The sequence below is a fragment of the Sceloporus occidentalis genome, unplaced genomic scaffold, assembly GCF_023333645.1.
Source record: "Sceloporus occidentalis isolate IW3139 unplaced genomic scaffold, rSceOcc1.0.p SCAF_3, whole genome shotgun sequence".
Classification (NCBI taxonomy): Eukaryota; Metazoa; Chordata; class Lepidosauria; order Squamata; family Phrynosomatidae; genus Sceloporus; species Sceloporus occidentalis.
Genome location: NW_028316983.1, coordinates 86,212,705 through 86,226,386, shown reverse-complemented (window position 1 = coordinate 86,226,386; position 13,682 = coordinate 86,212,705). Strand labels below are relative to the sequence as shown.

Here is a 13,682-nt window from a genome sequence, read left to right as displayed (position 1 = left end):
TGCTTTTGGCATTTTTCTAGTCACAGTTAGTGTGGTGGAAACACTTAGGTTCACAATATACTGGCCTGGGGAACTTCCAGAGGCACTGACTGGTGAAGGAACTTAATTCACATGCTTTTCTTCATGAAAGAACATGAGAAGGATTCTTGCCTCAAGCAGCCATGGCCTTTAAAATTGGTATCCAGCAGCAAGAGTTGCAAGATATTTGTGACCCTCTGTTCCCCTTCATTGGGCTGCTTCAGTAGTCTTGGTTCCATGCGAGAAAATTTTAGTGTTATTTTTAACATGTTATTTCCAAGCTCTCTTCTAGTCCCAAATGGTCACAATACAAATACAATACAAACTTTACGACAGTCATTAGGCCAGCACAAAATGGTCACAATGTACTTGCAGACAGTTTTAGGTCAGAGGGACCTGAACCTGATGAACAACTGTTCCTGTCATAATTCTACACTGATTAAACTGGCTAACATCTGAAGGACCACAGGATCCTCCAACCCTGGCTTAAGTAAGTAAACTATGCTTGTTGCCACAGGAACATAAATACCAAGTTGCCAATTAGACCTGGAAACATATTTGTCAAATACAGCATTCTGTTTAAATTTAATTGTGAAAAACAAACAGTACTTGCCAACATTTCTAAATAAAATCTACCTAGTCCACATATATTGTGTGCCAGATATCCTATTATTTGTCTAGATTTCAAAAGAATTTCCAAAGTCACTAGAAAAGTGAATTGTTTAATGTCTCGCTTCACAATATTACAACTTGTGTGAAGCTAAATTTCACATGCTAACAATATTGCAAAATTACAGTATTAAACATTGTCTCTTGCCATGACATTTGACTTACCAACTGTCTGTAGCTTTTGCTTGCGTTCATTTTCAGAGTTGTCTTTTTGTTCTTGAGGCTCTTCATCACTATCTAAATTTGTTTCAGTCTCCACAACACCAGCCAAGGTTAAGGTTGTTGCATCTGGCTGAACTGTGTTCCAGAAAGCATTCTATCAGTGATGCAGTTACAGAATGTTTACTCTCACTCCAGACCAACTATGAGGTTAGGATATGGTATTCAGCTTTTCATATGATCACTTAGCCTGGATTATTCCTGTCCAAATGTATTATTAACAAGCCTTTGTCCTTAATCAGAATTTAAGACAACTAAAAAGATGGGCTTCTCCATTCTGCCTATAAATGTATTAAAAGGGTAGGACAATTCAAGATCATATGAGAAATCCCTATACAACTGAGAAGAATAAACAATATATAAAATTGTGCATTGCAAAACTGGGTCCCAATTTTGGGAGAAAAGTGGGATATATTCTACTACTACTACTACTACTACTAATAATAATAATAATGTTTTTAAAGAGTTTATGTTATGGTATCCTGCAAGGTTCCATCTAATGTCCCGCGTTATTTAACATCTCTAATATAAGATTATATCATTTTCTACAAAGCCACTTCCCAAAACAGATTAGAGGAAGGTGTCATCTACTTGTTAAAGGCACTATATTTTGCTCTGTGATGTAAGTAAGGTGAGGCTGCTTATGGCATTTAAAGTATGTACCTTATATTCAGCATTGGGGAATATTATACCATTTTGAGAGCTCTGTCATTTATGTGTTAGTTTTTAGTCCTCAGAAACTAAAAGATACCCATACAGTACAGGTGCATTATGGACTGAGGTCCAAAACACACTGCAGAAATAATCCAGTTTCAGAGTGCTGTAACTGCCCTGGCTCAGTGCAACAGAATCCTAGGAATTGTAGGTTGTTGTGGCACCAGAGCTCTCTGTCAGAGAAAGCTAAATGTTTTCCCAAAACTACAGTTTCCAGAATTTCCCAGCACTGACCCAGGGCAGTTAAAGTGGTCTCAAACTGGATTATTTCCGTAGTGTGCTTTGGACCTAAGTGGCTATAACAGTTTGCTGCCATAATCTGTAGTATTTGTAAATTCCCCAAGGTAAGCCCCACATATATCCTTTTCTTATGTATTCATGGTATGATGCATGTTTGCAGTTTACTATGGCTAGAACTATTGGTTCCATAAAATTAGCTAGTTTTTTAAACAAGTCAAAGTGCACCCCAGTTTTTAATGCAAAATATCAAGGTGCTCAGCCAAATACACTTCAAGCTGTTTGCCTATGATAGACGAGAACTTATGTATGTGAAAGCAGACATTTACCCGTATCTAGTCCTTTTTGTGAAGTGAAAGCAGCATACGGTGTTTTTTTCCGAAGTAATGTTAGATGTACAATTGGTCCCGTATTGCGTAATGCTTCCACAACTTCTTGATTAGTATAGTTCTGAATATTAATTCCATCAACCTAATGCATATAATACAATGCAATGTTTTCAGAATGATGATCTGTGATACGAACTAGATTGCTTGAATAAGAACATCAACCTATAATGCTTATTTTGATATAATTCTTTATCTCTGAAGATACTTTAAAAACATCTTTGAATGCAGCAATTAAACTGGAACTGAACCTACACCATCTTGTTACTGCTTAGGACTACAACAATACCACATAAACCCCTTGTCAACTTTGTCATGAAAAAGGCAATCAGGCTAAACCAAGTATTTAAAGCTGAAGGCAAACTGAGTATGGTACGTTGCAAAAGTTGGATAGAGAATGTCCAGATAACATAGAAACCTTGCAACAAAGAGTTCAGGAATTCAAAATAAAAAGTAGACAAAGAGACAAAGAGCTGAATCTTAAATTGCTCTTCTGTTCTTCTGGGAGCTTTCAGCATTCCCTTCCAGCTGTAGCAAAACACACCATACCACACACCATTTCCAAGAGTCCTCCAATCCCCAGAATTAGACCTATGGTGCAAGCAGGGGACTGCAGAGAGAAGTAGGAATCAAGAAAGGCGCTTGAATGTGAATTCTTTTCTACTCACAGCAGGGAAATTAGGATTCAAGCCAATACAATTTAACATCACACAATATTAAAGGGGGTTAAATTGTGGTCAATGGTCATGCTCCTTATATGCAGCTGCAACCACCTGGAATCCTCTTTCTATGATGCAACTTCATGTGAGGATAAGCTGTGTGTGATTGGTATAAACATATGGATGGTCTTGACTTCATGAATCTTGAATAAAGCACAATACTGGGAAGAGGATTTATATTATGGGAAACGTATTCCCATGTGCTTGCATCTGAAGGACATTCCAACCAACTAGATAACCTGGAATAATTTATTTTATTCTTAAAATGTTCCAGTCTTCACCAATGATTTTTTATAGCCACGTAAAAAGTTGCAGGACTCAAAAAAGATTCAACTTACAGCAATAATTTTGTCATTGACTTTTATTTGGCCACTGTGTTCCGCAGCGCTGCCAGGTATTATGTTTTTGACAAAAATCCCTGAAGATTCCGCTTTAAACAGGGAAAAAAGAGCACTATTAATGTATTTGGAAGACATCAGGTTTGAACAATTCCAGAAACTAGTCAATCTACAGGATAACAGGAGCCAGAGTTAAAGAATAAGAGTGAGCAACTGCCAGCGGGATGAAAAACAGTATAGTGTAGATGCCTGAGTGCTGGACTCTAGGATTCCAGGGTTTGAATCCCTGGTCAGTCATGGGAATCCTTTGGGTGACCTTGGGCAAGACAAAAGCCATGTCAAACCTCACTCTGAATAAATATTAACTGTCACAGGTTGGAGGAATCACACTGGTCCTTCTTGGGAACTTGGAAGGCCACATAGCCCTAGAATGGCCCCCACCCTTTTTTTTATTTGCTGCTGTTGTTGTTATTATGTTTCTTCAAGTTGACTCCAATTTATGGTAAACCTATAATAGGGTTTCTTGGTAAAAGCCATTCAAAGGATAGTTGCCTTTGCCTTTCTCTTGGGCAGAGATAGTGTGATATTCCCAAGGTCACCCAATGGGTTTCCATGACAGAGCAGGGATTCAAAACCTGGCCTCCATGAGAGCAAGTATAACACTCCAGTCGGTATACCACACTGGTTCATTATTATTATTATTACTATTATTGAACCTTGCAACAATTTCTAGATTCAGAAAGGTTCCCCACATACCATTTAAAGGGTGTAATGAAGGCTCAGTGAACAACTATTTCATTCATAGGAATTAAAAAGATTTAGGGTTTGTTTTACTCTCACCTCCAAAAATTTTTGAAGTGAAGGATACATAATATATCAAGAATCTCATAAGATTCCTTACTGAATCCATTTACTACATCATATAATGATAAAACTGCATTTCAAACATTAAATTGAAGTATACAGTACTTTATATTTTAAAATACTGACAACATTACAATCCATTTGATCCTGAAAATCAACCCCTGGTTCGACTTTAAGCCCGCTCTTTTTTCATAGTTTGCCTTTTTGTCTCTCTCTTCTTTTCATTTGTTCATGTCACTCTCATCACACTCTTGGGCTTACTCCCGCTCTCCACTCTTTGCATTCTTGTACTTGAATTGCATTACACTCAAGGTGGAGGTCTCATTATTTCCCGTGCTTAGGCATGCTTTAAATTTATGTTCCATGCTCTGCCTTGTTGAACAGGCATGTCTTTCTAATTTGCTTCCCACATAGTCAGCACAAAACATTTTTTCTTACTATGTAATTCCTATCATTTCCTCAATCTGTTATGATTCCTTAGGATTTTGTAGTGGGATTCCTTTCTTTGTTGTCACTTCAACTTCTTCTGTGTTCTTTTGATATAAATCATCATGTCTAAGATGATTATTTACAGTTACATTTTTCAGTGCCAGAATGAAAAATGTAACCCATCATTAACTGCTAATTTTTCACCTTGACATTTTTTTTGTTTCTTAATGGATTCAGTAAACATTTCCAGAACATTTCCAAATGAGGATACTCTGTATACAGGATGGTTATCTTGAATGGACACCTAGGTCTAAGTTGTTAGTCCCAACTAAAGCACAACCTCCAACATTTCACAGATGAAAATCCAGGACACAAGTGGCCAAGCAGCATCAAAGTGTGGTCAAGATGGCAAAAGTTATTAATGAGGAAAAAGATACAAGCTAGGAGAGACTGCAGCTATTGGTTTTAACATGGGTCTACAGGAAAGTCAAGAGTCAGTGTAATGTAGTGGTTTGAGTGCTGGAGTACAACTCTGGAGACCAGGGTTTAATTCCCTGCTCTGCCAGAAAATCCACTGGGCCACCTTGGACAAGTCACACTCTCTCAGGCTCAAGGGAAGGCAATGGGAAACCTCCTGTGAACAAATCTTTCCAAGAAAACCCCATGACAGATTTGTCTTAGGGTTGTCATGAGTAGGAAATGAATTGAAGGCACACCAACAACAACAAAAAGGAAAAGACAAAAATCTGCCCTCTCCTGTCCTCTCCCCTGGTAAATTAATTGAGTACTAACTACTTTTGCACTTTAAACCTCCTTTGCAGCAAATTAACTCATTTAAGTCAGCCAAGGATGAAGTGGCAAAGAGAAGAAAGAAACAGACATTTTAAAAGCAACTGAAAAAGTGGACTCTGCCTGCCAAATTGCTACAGTTGGAGAGTATTCTAATGTAGACCCACTGAATCAGTGGAGACTTGATAAATCAACATTTAAACACGTTCCATTGATTCAGCAGGTCTTCTCTAGTTGAGATTAACAACTGGATTTAAGTTCTAGTCTTTAAGCTGCAGGACCCCATTGATTTTGTATACATGTTAATCACGTACAGATACTTAACTGCTGTACAAACAAAAGTAGGCTAAGTTCATAAGCATAGATAAAGAACATTCCCATCACCCCATTTTAACAACTGAATTCTCTACATCAAGCAGGATTTATTCCATAAACTTTCCCACATACTTTCTTCTTTCTCTGATCAGGTGCACATAGCTCACCTGTTTCAGAAATTCCTGAATAGCCAACAATTGTTATACCAAGGCTCTGTCCATCCTTTTTAGTCAGCTGAACTTCATTAATCTCATTTTCCTGAGAAAGAAAAGCATAGCATAGATTCAGTTTTATGTTAAAATTTAAAACTAAATCTTATTACCAGTTCCTTCTGGAACAGTTCTGTTGAAATCAGTGGGGTTTATGTAAGTATTGATTTACCATTCAACAGTCAATTGGTTGAATGAGTCTACTATATCTGGGACAACCAATAGTTCTGAATGGTCAGAGGCCGCTCCCGCCCCTATTACTCTAGTCCTGAGGCGGCCCACTGCCGAACCCACAGCAAGAACAGCTTTTTGCCACTCTTTTTGCGTCTGGATTTGGGCCGCTCAGTGCAGTTTCTGGGTGGTTTTGGAGCATATCTCATTTGAAAGCCACACCCCCAAAGCAACTAGAAGGTGCTTTATTTGGCCCATCTCTTTCGAGCCTATGTAAGGATCATGAATATGAAACAGTCATGAACACATAACTCTAGGTTATGCATTCCTAACTGAGCAAGAGGATTCTGGCCATTGCAAGTTTTTATTTACAGGCCACTGACACTATTTCGCTAACGTTTTAGAATAGATTGATAATGCAGTTCAAATAGTCAATTTAGTAGTCTAGTAGTCAGAAGCAGATGGAGGACCCTCCCTCCATTCCAACTGGCCTTGGAGGGAGAAAAGAACTGGCAGTATCTGATGGACCTAATCCCTTTCCCCACTGCCATTCCTTTTTCTTTTGTGTCATGCTTGTTTAGATTGTAAACCTGAGGGCAGGAAACAGTCAAATTAGCCATCTATTATCTGCTCTGAGAGCCTCTGTGGCTGAAGAATGGGGTATAAATACTCACAATAAAATAAAATAATATATCTTGTCTCTAGAGCCACGTTGGAGTCACTACAGTTTCTATCAGCCAGGATGACCAATAGTCACAGGTAATACAGGGTTATAGTAAAAAGCATATGGAGGACATCAAGTTCAATTTGTTAATATTGTAGGCTAAAAACAACCAAATTAGTACAAAGAAGATTCAATAAATGATGTCAAGCAGTTTTGCAGGATAGCTGAAGTAGCTTGGGTATAGAGTTGTAATTTTAATACCCAGCAATGTCTTTAGGCACCCCTAGACCTACACAAACCTGGAATCAAGTTATAGTAACATAAATTGTAGTGAACCATGGCCAGCCCCAAGCTATTTTGGTGTTGTGCAGAGCAGAAAATATCACCCCAGGTCCCAATGCAAGGTGACAGTAGCCAAGACTTCTCAAATTGTTTTGGCTGCTGAGACAGAAGATCTCACAAGCACCTAGCCTCTTCCCTGGCAGTAAAAATATTATTGTTGTTGTTACTGTTACAGTTAATAATATGAATTTTCAGCCTTTTCATGCCACTTCAAATCATCAGCCTGCAGGGACTGCCTATTTCATGAAGCCTAGTGGGAGGGGTGGCTCTGCTCTCTTTGCAAAACCATGTTTCAAAAATCCAAATTCCTGCACCTTGTCAAGGCGAAAGCTTTCACAGCCAGCATCCATAGTTATCTGTGGGTTTTCCAGGCTGTGCGGCCTGGAAGAGTTTATTCCTGACATTTCGCCTGCATCTCTGGCTGGCCTCATCAGAGGGTGATGGCATGGAGGATTGTGGGTTATATATAAATACTTACATGACCTTGGTTGGGAGGAAATGATTTACATGTTAATCTGTGGTTGGTCTGTTGTTGAATGGCAAGGCCTCAGGGTGGAAGGATATGTGAGTTGGATGCATGTCTATTTAATTAGCTATTCACTGTCTGCGGGAAACCCTTTGACCCTGAGTGGTGTTCATTTGCATGAACTAAATCTTGATTTTGGTGTTCTTCGGGACTATTAGCCAAACTTTGTTTACTTTTAGTGTTCCTTTTTTCCTGTTGAAGTTGTCCAGGTGTTTGTCAACTTCAACAGGAAACAAAAGGTAAATGAAGTGTACTTACCTTAAAGTAAACAAAGTTTCAGTAGCGCTAATTTTAATTATTCAAAACAGAGAAATGTTTTAGTTTGAACAAAACAGTTTAGTACAGCCAAAACTGAAATAACATTTTAAAGACACATTTTAGCAGAAGACGTTATTAGCGTGAACTGAAAGAACTACAACACATTTTGGCATCTGTTCCTGAACATTTGAAATAGAAAAAGAAAGATCCATATCAAGTTCCCATATTTATTGATGGATGGATTTCTAAATGAAGAGCTTGACACTGTTAGGAATTTTCCTTTGGACTGCATTGGGAAGTTTGGATTAAGGAATTCAATATGAGTTTTATTAACAGCTATATGGATTTCATTTTAACTCACTGACTTGATTTTATGTATGTATGTATGTATTTATTTATTTATTTATTGTTAAAAAAAGAAACATTCACAAATGTTTCTCAAACACTGACTTTCACCCTATCTGATATTGGTGATTGGATTATGCAATCGTACTGTCCCTTTTCACATTTTTATGTTTGATTCTATCATAATTTTTTAAGACATGTATGTAACTACAATACACATACTAATCTCTTTTACATTTTTAAAATTGTAAAACTTACAACAGCAAGGTCTCCCTATATATTACTTAGGTACATAGTCTCAGTCATGCACAAATTTGCTTAACTTTTCCCATTCAGAAGACTAGTTAATTTGTCCATTTTGGAAATATCTCTTAATTTCATTATCCAATCCTGCACTACTGGTATTGTATTATTTTTCCAGTATTGGGCATATATAATCCAGGCTGCTACCATCAAATTCATCATCTACTAACTCTAACAAATATGTGTCAGGCTTCATTTGAATCTTTAATTTCATTTTTTTCTTATCATTTTTCCTGAACTTGATTTTAAAGTTTGACCATCATCTCCAAACCTTAATAGAGCAGAAATTGAAACATATACAAAGAAAAACATAAATTAATCATTAGAAGTGTCCCAAATTACAGTGGCCACTAGTATAATGGGTTGAAACAACTATTTCACTCACCTATGCTAGCATAAAAATTCATTATATATGTGTGTGTTTATACTGTGGTTCTCCAAAACAAATTTTACAGTGGTTTACAGTTGGCCCTCCATATCCACAGATTTGTTATCCACAGATTCAAACATCCACAGCTTGAAAATATTTTTTAAAATATATAAATTCCAAAAAACAAACCATTATTTTGCCATTTTATATAAGGGTCACAATTTTACCATCCACTGTATTTAACGGGATTAGAACTTCCATGGATTTTGGTATTCATGGGAGTTTCTGGAACCAGTCCCCAGTGGATAGCAATAGCACACTGTACAAAGTTAACAAAAATCCAAATATTCAATCAACAAATAAAGATGGAAACTACAAGATTAAAAAAATGATCAACAAATAACATGCAAGTACATTGTGTTTGACATGACAGAGATCATGCTTGACATGACTGGCATCTGGAACACTAGTATCAGGTCTGTGTCTCAGAGAATGGCATTTCATAATTGGAGATCCACAGCCAAATTAGCCATCTCTCATGATGTCACAGATTGTCATGGAACAGATATAGAAAATGAAGAGGGATATTAGCAGTATAGAATCTGTATCTCCTAATTTAGGATAGCAGAGTCTGATCTTCTATAGCAGGGGTAGGCAACCTGCGGCCCGCGGGCCGGATGCGGCCCGGTGAGGCCTTGGGACCGGCCCCAGCCCAGTCCTGCCGCCGATTGCCGCCGGAGCCTTTGGCCTCTCGCACGCAGGGGCAAGGGGGGCAATTGTCTATAGACACCTCAGAAACATGCATTTATATTAACATTTTTTTTAAAATCAGCAAAAATTTTTGCGTGTCCTCCACTTTTTTAAAAAAAGTGTCCACCATTTGAAAATGTTGTCCTACATTTGTCCCGGTTTGTTTATTTATTTAAATTTTTTTTTAATTATTTAATTATTTATTTTTTGGCTTCGGCCCCCCAGTTGTCTGAGGGACAGCAACCCGGCCCCCAGCTCAAAACGGTTGCCTACCCCTGTTCTATAGTGAGCTCAACCATGATAAAATATAGATGTAACTAGTTATTGAGAACTAATTCCTTCCTCAACAAAGAAAGTATAACTTAATATGGGATAACTTTATTCTTTCTTTGGAGTAATTGTCTTTTTAAAATTACTTCTACCATTGTATAGGTTGGAAGCTCTCTAGATGGTAGAGGAGGAATATCACATGGTTCAAATTCTGGCTTGCATCTCGTATCTTTGTGCTCAGTTGTAGTGCTGAGACAACAACAAGGCATACAGGAGGAGAGTGCATCTTGTATAGAGATCATTAACTTGCAGCACTCAGATTTTAAAAAACAACTAAAATGGCCAAATTTTAAATTACTTTTGACAAATGGGTAACAAAAAATACTAACTTTTTAAAATTGCAAATATAACTGACTACTGCAGCAACAGTGTAGGGGGACTGGTGGTGCCTAGGTATTTTTAACTACTTTTCAAAAAGTGACCATCCAAGCTCAGGGAGAGATGCGCCCAGAGAGGTCATTCATTTTATAATCCTGTATTATTTATAAAAAATTCAACTGTGCTACTTGCACTGGAAGCAATTGTATACCAAATTGCAAAGTATTAAAATACTCACTGTGTTCAATTGTCCACCTTGGAAAAAAGCCAAGGCACCAACAGGTTGAGCAGCAGGTGTTGGTGGTGTTACAGTTATTTCACATGTGGGATCTCTGGCAACCACCATCTTAACACAGTTTCCACAGTTTCTCAAGACTTGAGCAACCTGTTCACTACTCATTCCTTGTACATTAGTTCCACCAATTTCCAAGATGTGATCACCAGTTCTGAGTCTACCATCCTTCAAATATGAAATACAGTTTAAAAATTATAACTCAACAACTGCAATAAACTTAATATTCTGCCAAATTAAAATTGGATAACATACCATCAATTCAAAACAATGCTGTACCCACAGTTACTGGAGAGTAAAGATGAACTTTCTTTTTTTTTAAATGTATCAAATACTTCATCTAGAACTGATTTGGAATACAAGACCCCAGTTAATTTACAACATAAAATATCAAATTTTTGGCTTTTGGGGTTTTTTTAAGCAGGAAAACTGCTGAAGAAAATCACCCTAGAATTGCACCTTCCTCTTAAGAACTGCTCCATTAAGTAAAAAAAGCAATTGTATATATTTTGATCCAGTTCTAATGCAAGAGGGATTGAAAAACAAAACAGACCACTGGGAATGAAGTTGTGAAAAAATGAAGCCCTATTCACGGCAATAGGACTACTCTCATGATGGTTGCTTGCATATAACCCAATGAACTTTTCAGGCTTTTACTACAAAACAAGATTACACTTGGGGGAAGAAGCAAATCCTCAAATATTTATGTGTGTAGATCTCAGCCATGCATGATAAATCAAGCCTGCCTCCACAAATAATTAACAAAACCATTGACATGAATTTAGAATCTAACATAACAATCAGACATGCTTTCCCTTCACAAGTTAACTTTCTGCTTTCTTCCAGGATTGTGATTCTGACTTGGTGTAGAAGTTACATTTCAGAGTTCATCTGTGCAATCTGCTCATGAAGGTCTATTCATACATGAGCTCTCTAGCACTGGAAGAACTGTTCACACCAAACTAAAGCAGCTACATCTGTGAGATTGATGTGCATGGGAAACAAAAAATGTTGGCATTGAAGTAGATGCTCTTTTAAGAACAACACTTCTAACATTCAACTGGACATACGAAGAAACTGTTTGTGTGAGTGCTTATTCACACAAGTAAGCCCTGCAGAAAACAGTGTCTAAACTGGTTTTGAGTTATTGTCTCTTAACATTTTATTTCAACATTTCCCATCATTTTTTTACTTTACCCCCATTCTTGGTCACTCAAGACAGTTGTAAATTAAGAGAGTGTGACATATGGTTTTGGAAGCCAAAACATTTTGTTCCTTACAGCAAAACAGGTGTTCCAAAGACACAAGAGGAAAAGCATTCATTATATCAGACAGTTTTGTAGTGGTGGCAGAAGAGCCAATATTAGAATTTCAGCTCTCTCTAACTTTCCAACTTTCATTTATATTATGAACTGGATATTAATAAAATTAAATAGATCTATCTATATCCACAAGGTTAAAGACGCCTATTTTATGTAACATATTTTATTGAGAAAGTATAGCTTCCTTTAGTGCCAGATGAGATATATAGCAGCAAAGAAACTCAGCATTTTTATGAAAAGTCATCCACATTATCAGGGCGGTCTTTAAATTATTATCAGGAGCACACAGGCAAATATTTCAGTACACAACTTGTATAACAATCTGATCCTTGCCTGAAGATCTACAACTATAATAATATAGCTGTCTTTTTTATTTTAGGTTGTACACATATGCCTTGAGCTCTGCTCCAGAACACTATCTGGAAACTCACAATTCAAAACATAGTTCAGCTGTAACTTGGGATAAAATTCTGGTATGAAATCAATGGAGAGTGGGAAGAAAAAGAGAAAGGGAAGTATGCATGTAAGCTCACAAAGTGAAAAAAAAACATGGCTTGGTATTATAAATTCAGCCTTTGTGTTGCAACTCACCTATCCTGAAGTATAATGATTAAAACATTATTTAATTGTAGCACAGAAAGTTACCCACATATTTAGTATGCCCCTCTCTGATAAAAGGAAAGGCATATTTCAGACACTGGTGTTAGAACACAGACAGTATTAACATTTAAATTGCCCAGCCTTTATACAGGGCAGGACAATGCCCTTGGATAACATAAGTCATCTTTGACCATTTTATGCAATTTCATGATTCTACCATAACTACTTGGTTGCTCTAAGCACCATGCAGCTAGGTTACCAGACAATGGAGAACTGGAGTGCATAGTAGGTGGAATTTTAGTATACCCTGTTTTGCCTAAACTACAGTTCTTCATTCCAGCTGTTGCTGACCCCTCTGGGCTTGTGAATGTAACAAAGTATGCCATACACATTGCATCAATTCAGATGGAAAGTACACACACTTGCTAGCCACAGCAGGAGAGGAGAGTGGAAAGATGTAGGTGTAACTCAACTCCTATGTTCCTCCTGTACTGCTTCCAGTTTAGTGAGGCTGGGTTAGACTAGACCAAGATAACTAAGCAAAGTTCCAGTGACCTGCATTAATAACTGTAATTTTTAAAATATAGTACTCCAAATTTATTTTAGAATTGCCAGCAAATCCATTTTTTAAAAAGAGAAGAATTAACATAGTATAATCAAATTACCTTATCTGCTAGTCCTCCAGGAACAATAGTCCTTACAACTACACCAACTGATTTTCCTCCTACAATTCCAAAACCTAACCCAGAGCCATCATTAATGAGTTCAACTTCCTCAATGTGGCCCCAACTGATCTGGAAAACAGGAAAAATAATGAACATATGTTTATTATGGTACATTTGGCAGTAATCAATTACACACAACATGTAGAGTTTATGGTCCATATAATGAAACAGGAATTTCTACCACAATAAGGCCACTCTTAAATGCTTATCTTGGTGGCCAGATCATATGGAACAAGCAGGACTGCAGAAAAAATGAAAAGGGAATTATGACAGTAATTATAAAGTAATATAGAGTATAACAACAATAAGGTTACAAAGAACAGATTGGTGGGTCACATTTAGTGTACAAACCATATATAGTATTTGATGTACATGATATATTACGATGGTGGCATGATCAGCAGAATTTAGGAAAAGCAGAGTTCATATGAATAAGCATAAAGTTTACACTGAGAATTTT

The 13,682-nt window shown here is 37.2% G+C and overlaps 1 protein-coding gene across 8 annotated transcripts in view; it reads right to left on the bottom strand.

The window, feature by feature from the left end:
* The window catches only part of PATJ (PATJ crumbs cell polarity complex component), a 210,028-nt gene that overhangs the window by 182,545 nt on the left and 13,801 nt on the right, over positions 1-13,682 (bottom strand). For all 8 annotated transcript variants that reach the window (XM_089515294.1, XM_089515299.1, XM_089515296.1 and 5 more), the window contains exons 7-12: positions 13,163-13,291; positions 10,522-10,743; positions 5,865-5,955; positions 3,301-3,392; positions 2,187-2,328; positions 853-984 (exon numbers count right to left, since the gene is read on the bottom strand). In XM_089515294.1, coding sequence (XP_089371420.1) covers positions 853-984; positions 2,187-2,328; positions 3,301-3,392; positions 5,865-5,955; positions 10,522-10,743; positions 13,163-13,291 — 808 coding nt within the window. The remainder of the gene's footprint in view (positions 1-852; positions 985-2,186; positions 2,329-3,300; positions 3,393-5,864; positions 5,956-10,521; positions 10,744-13,162; positions 13,292-13,682) is intronic.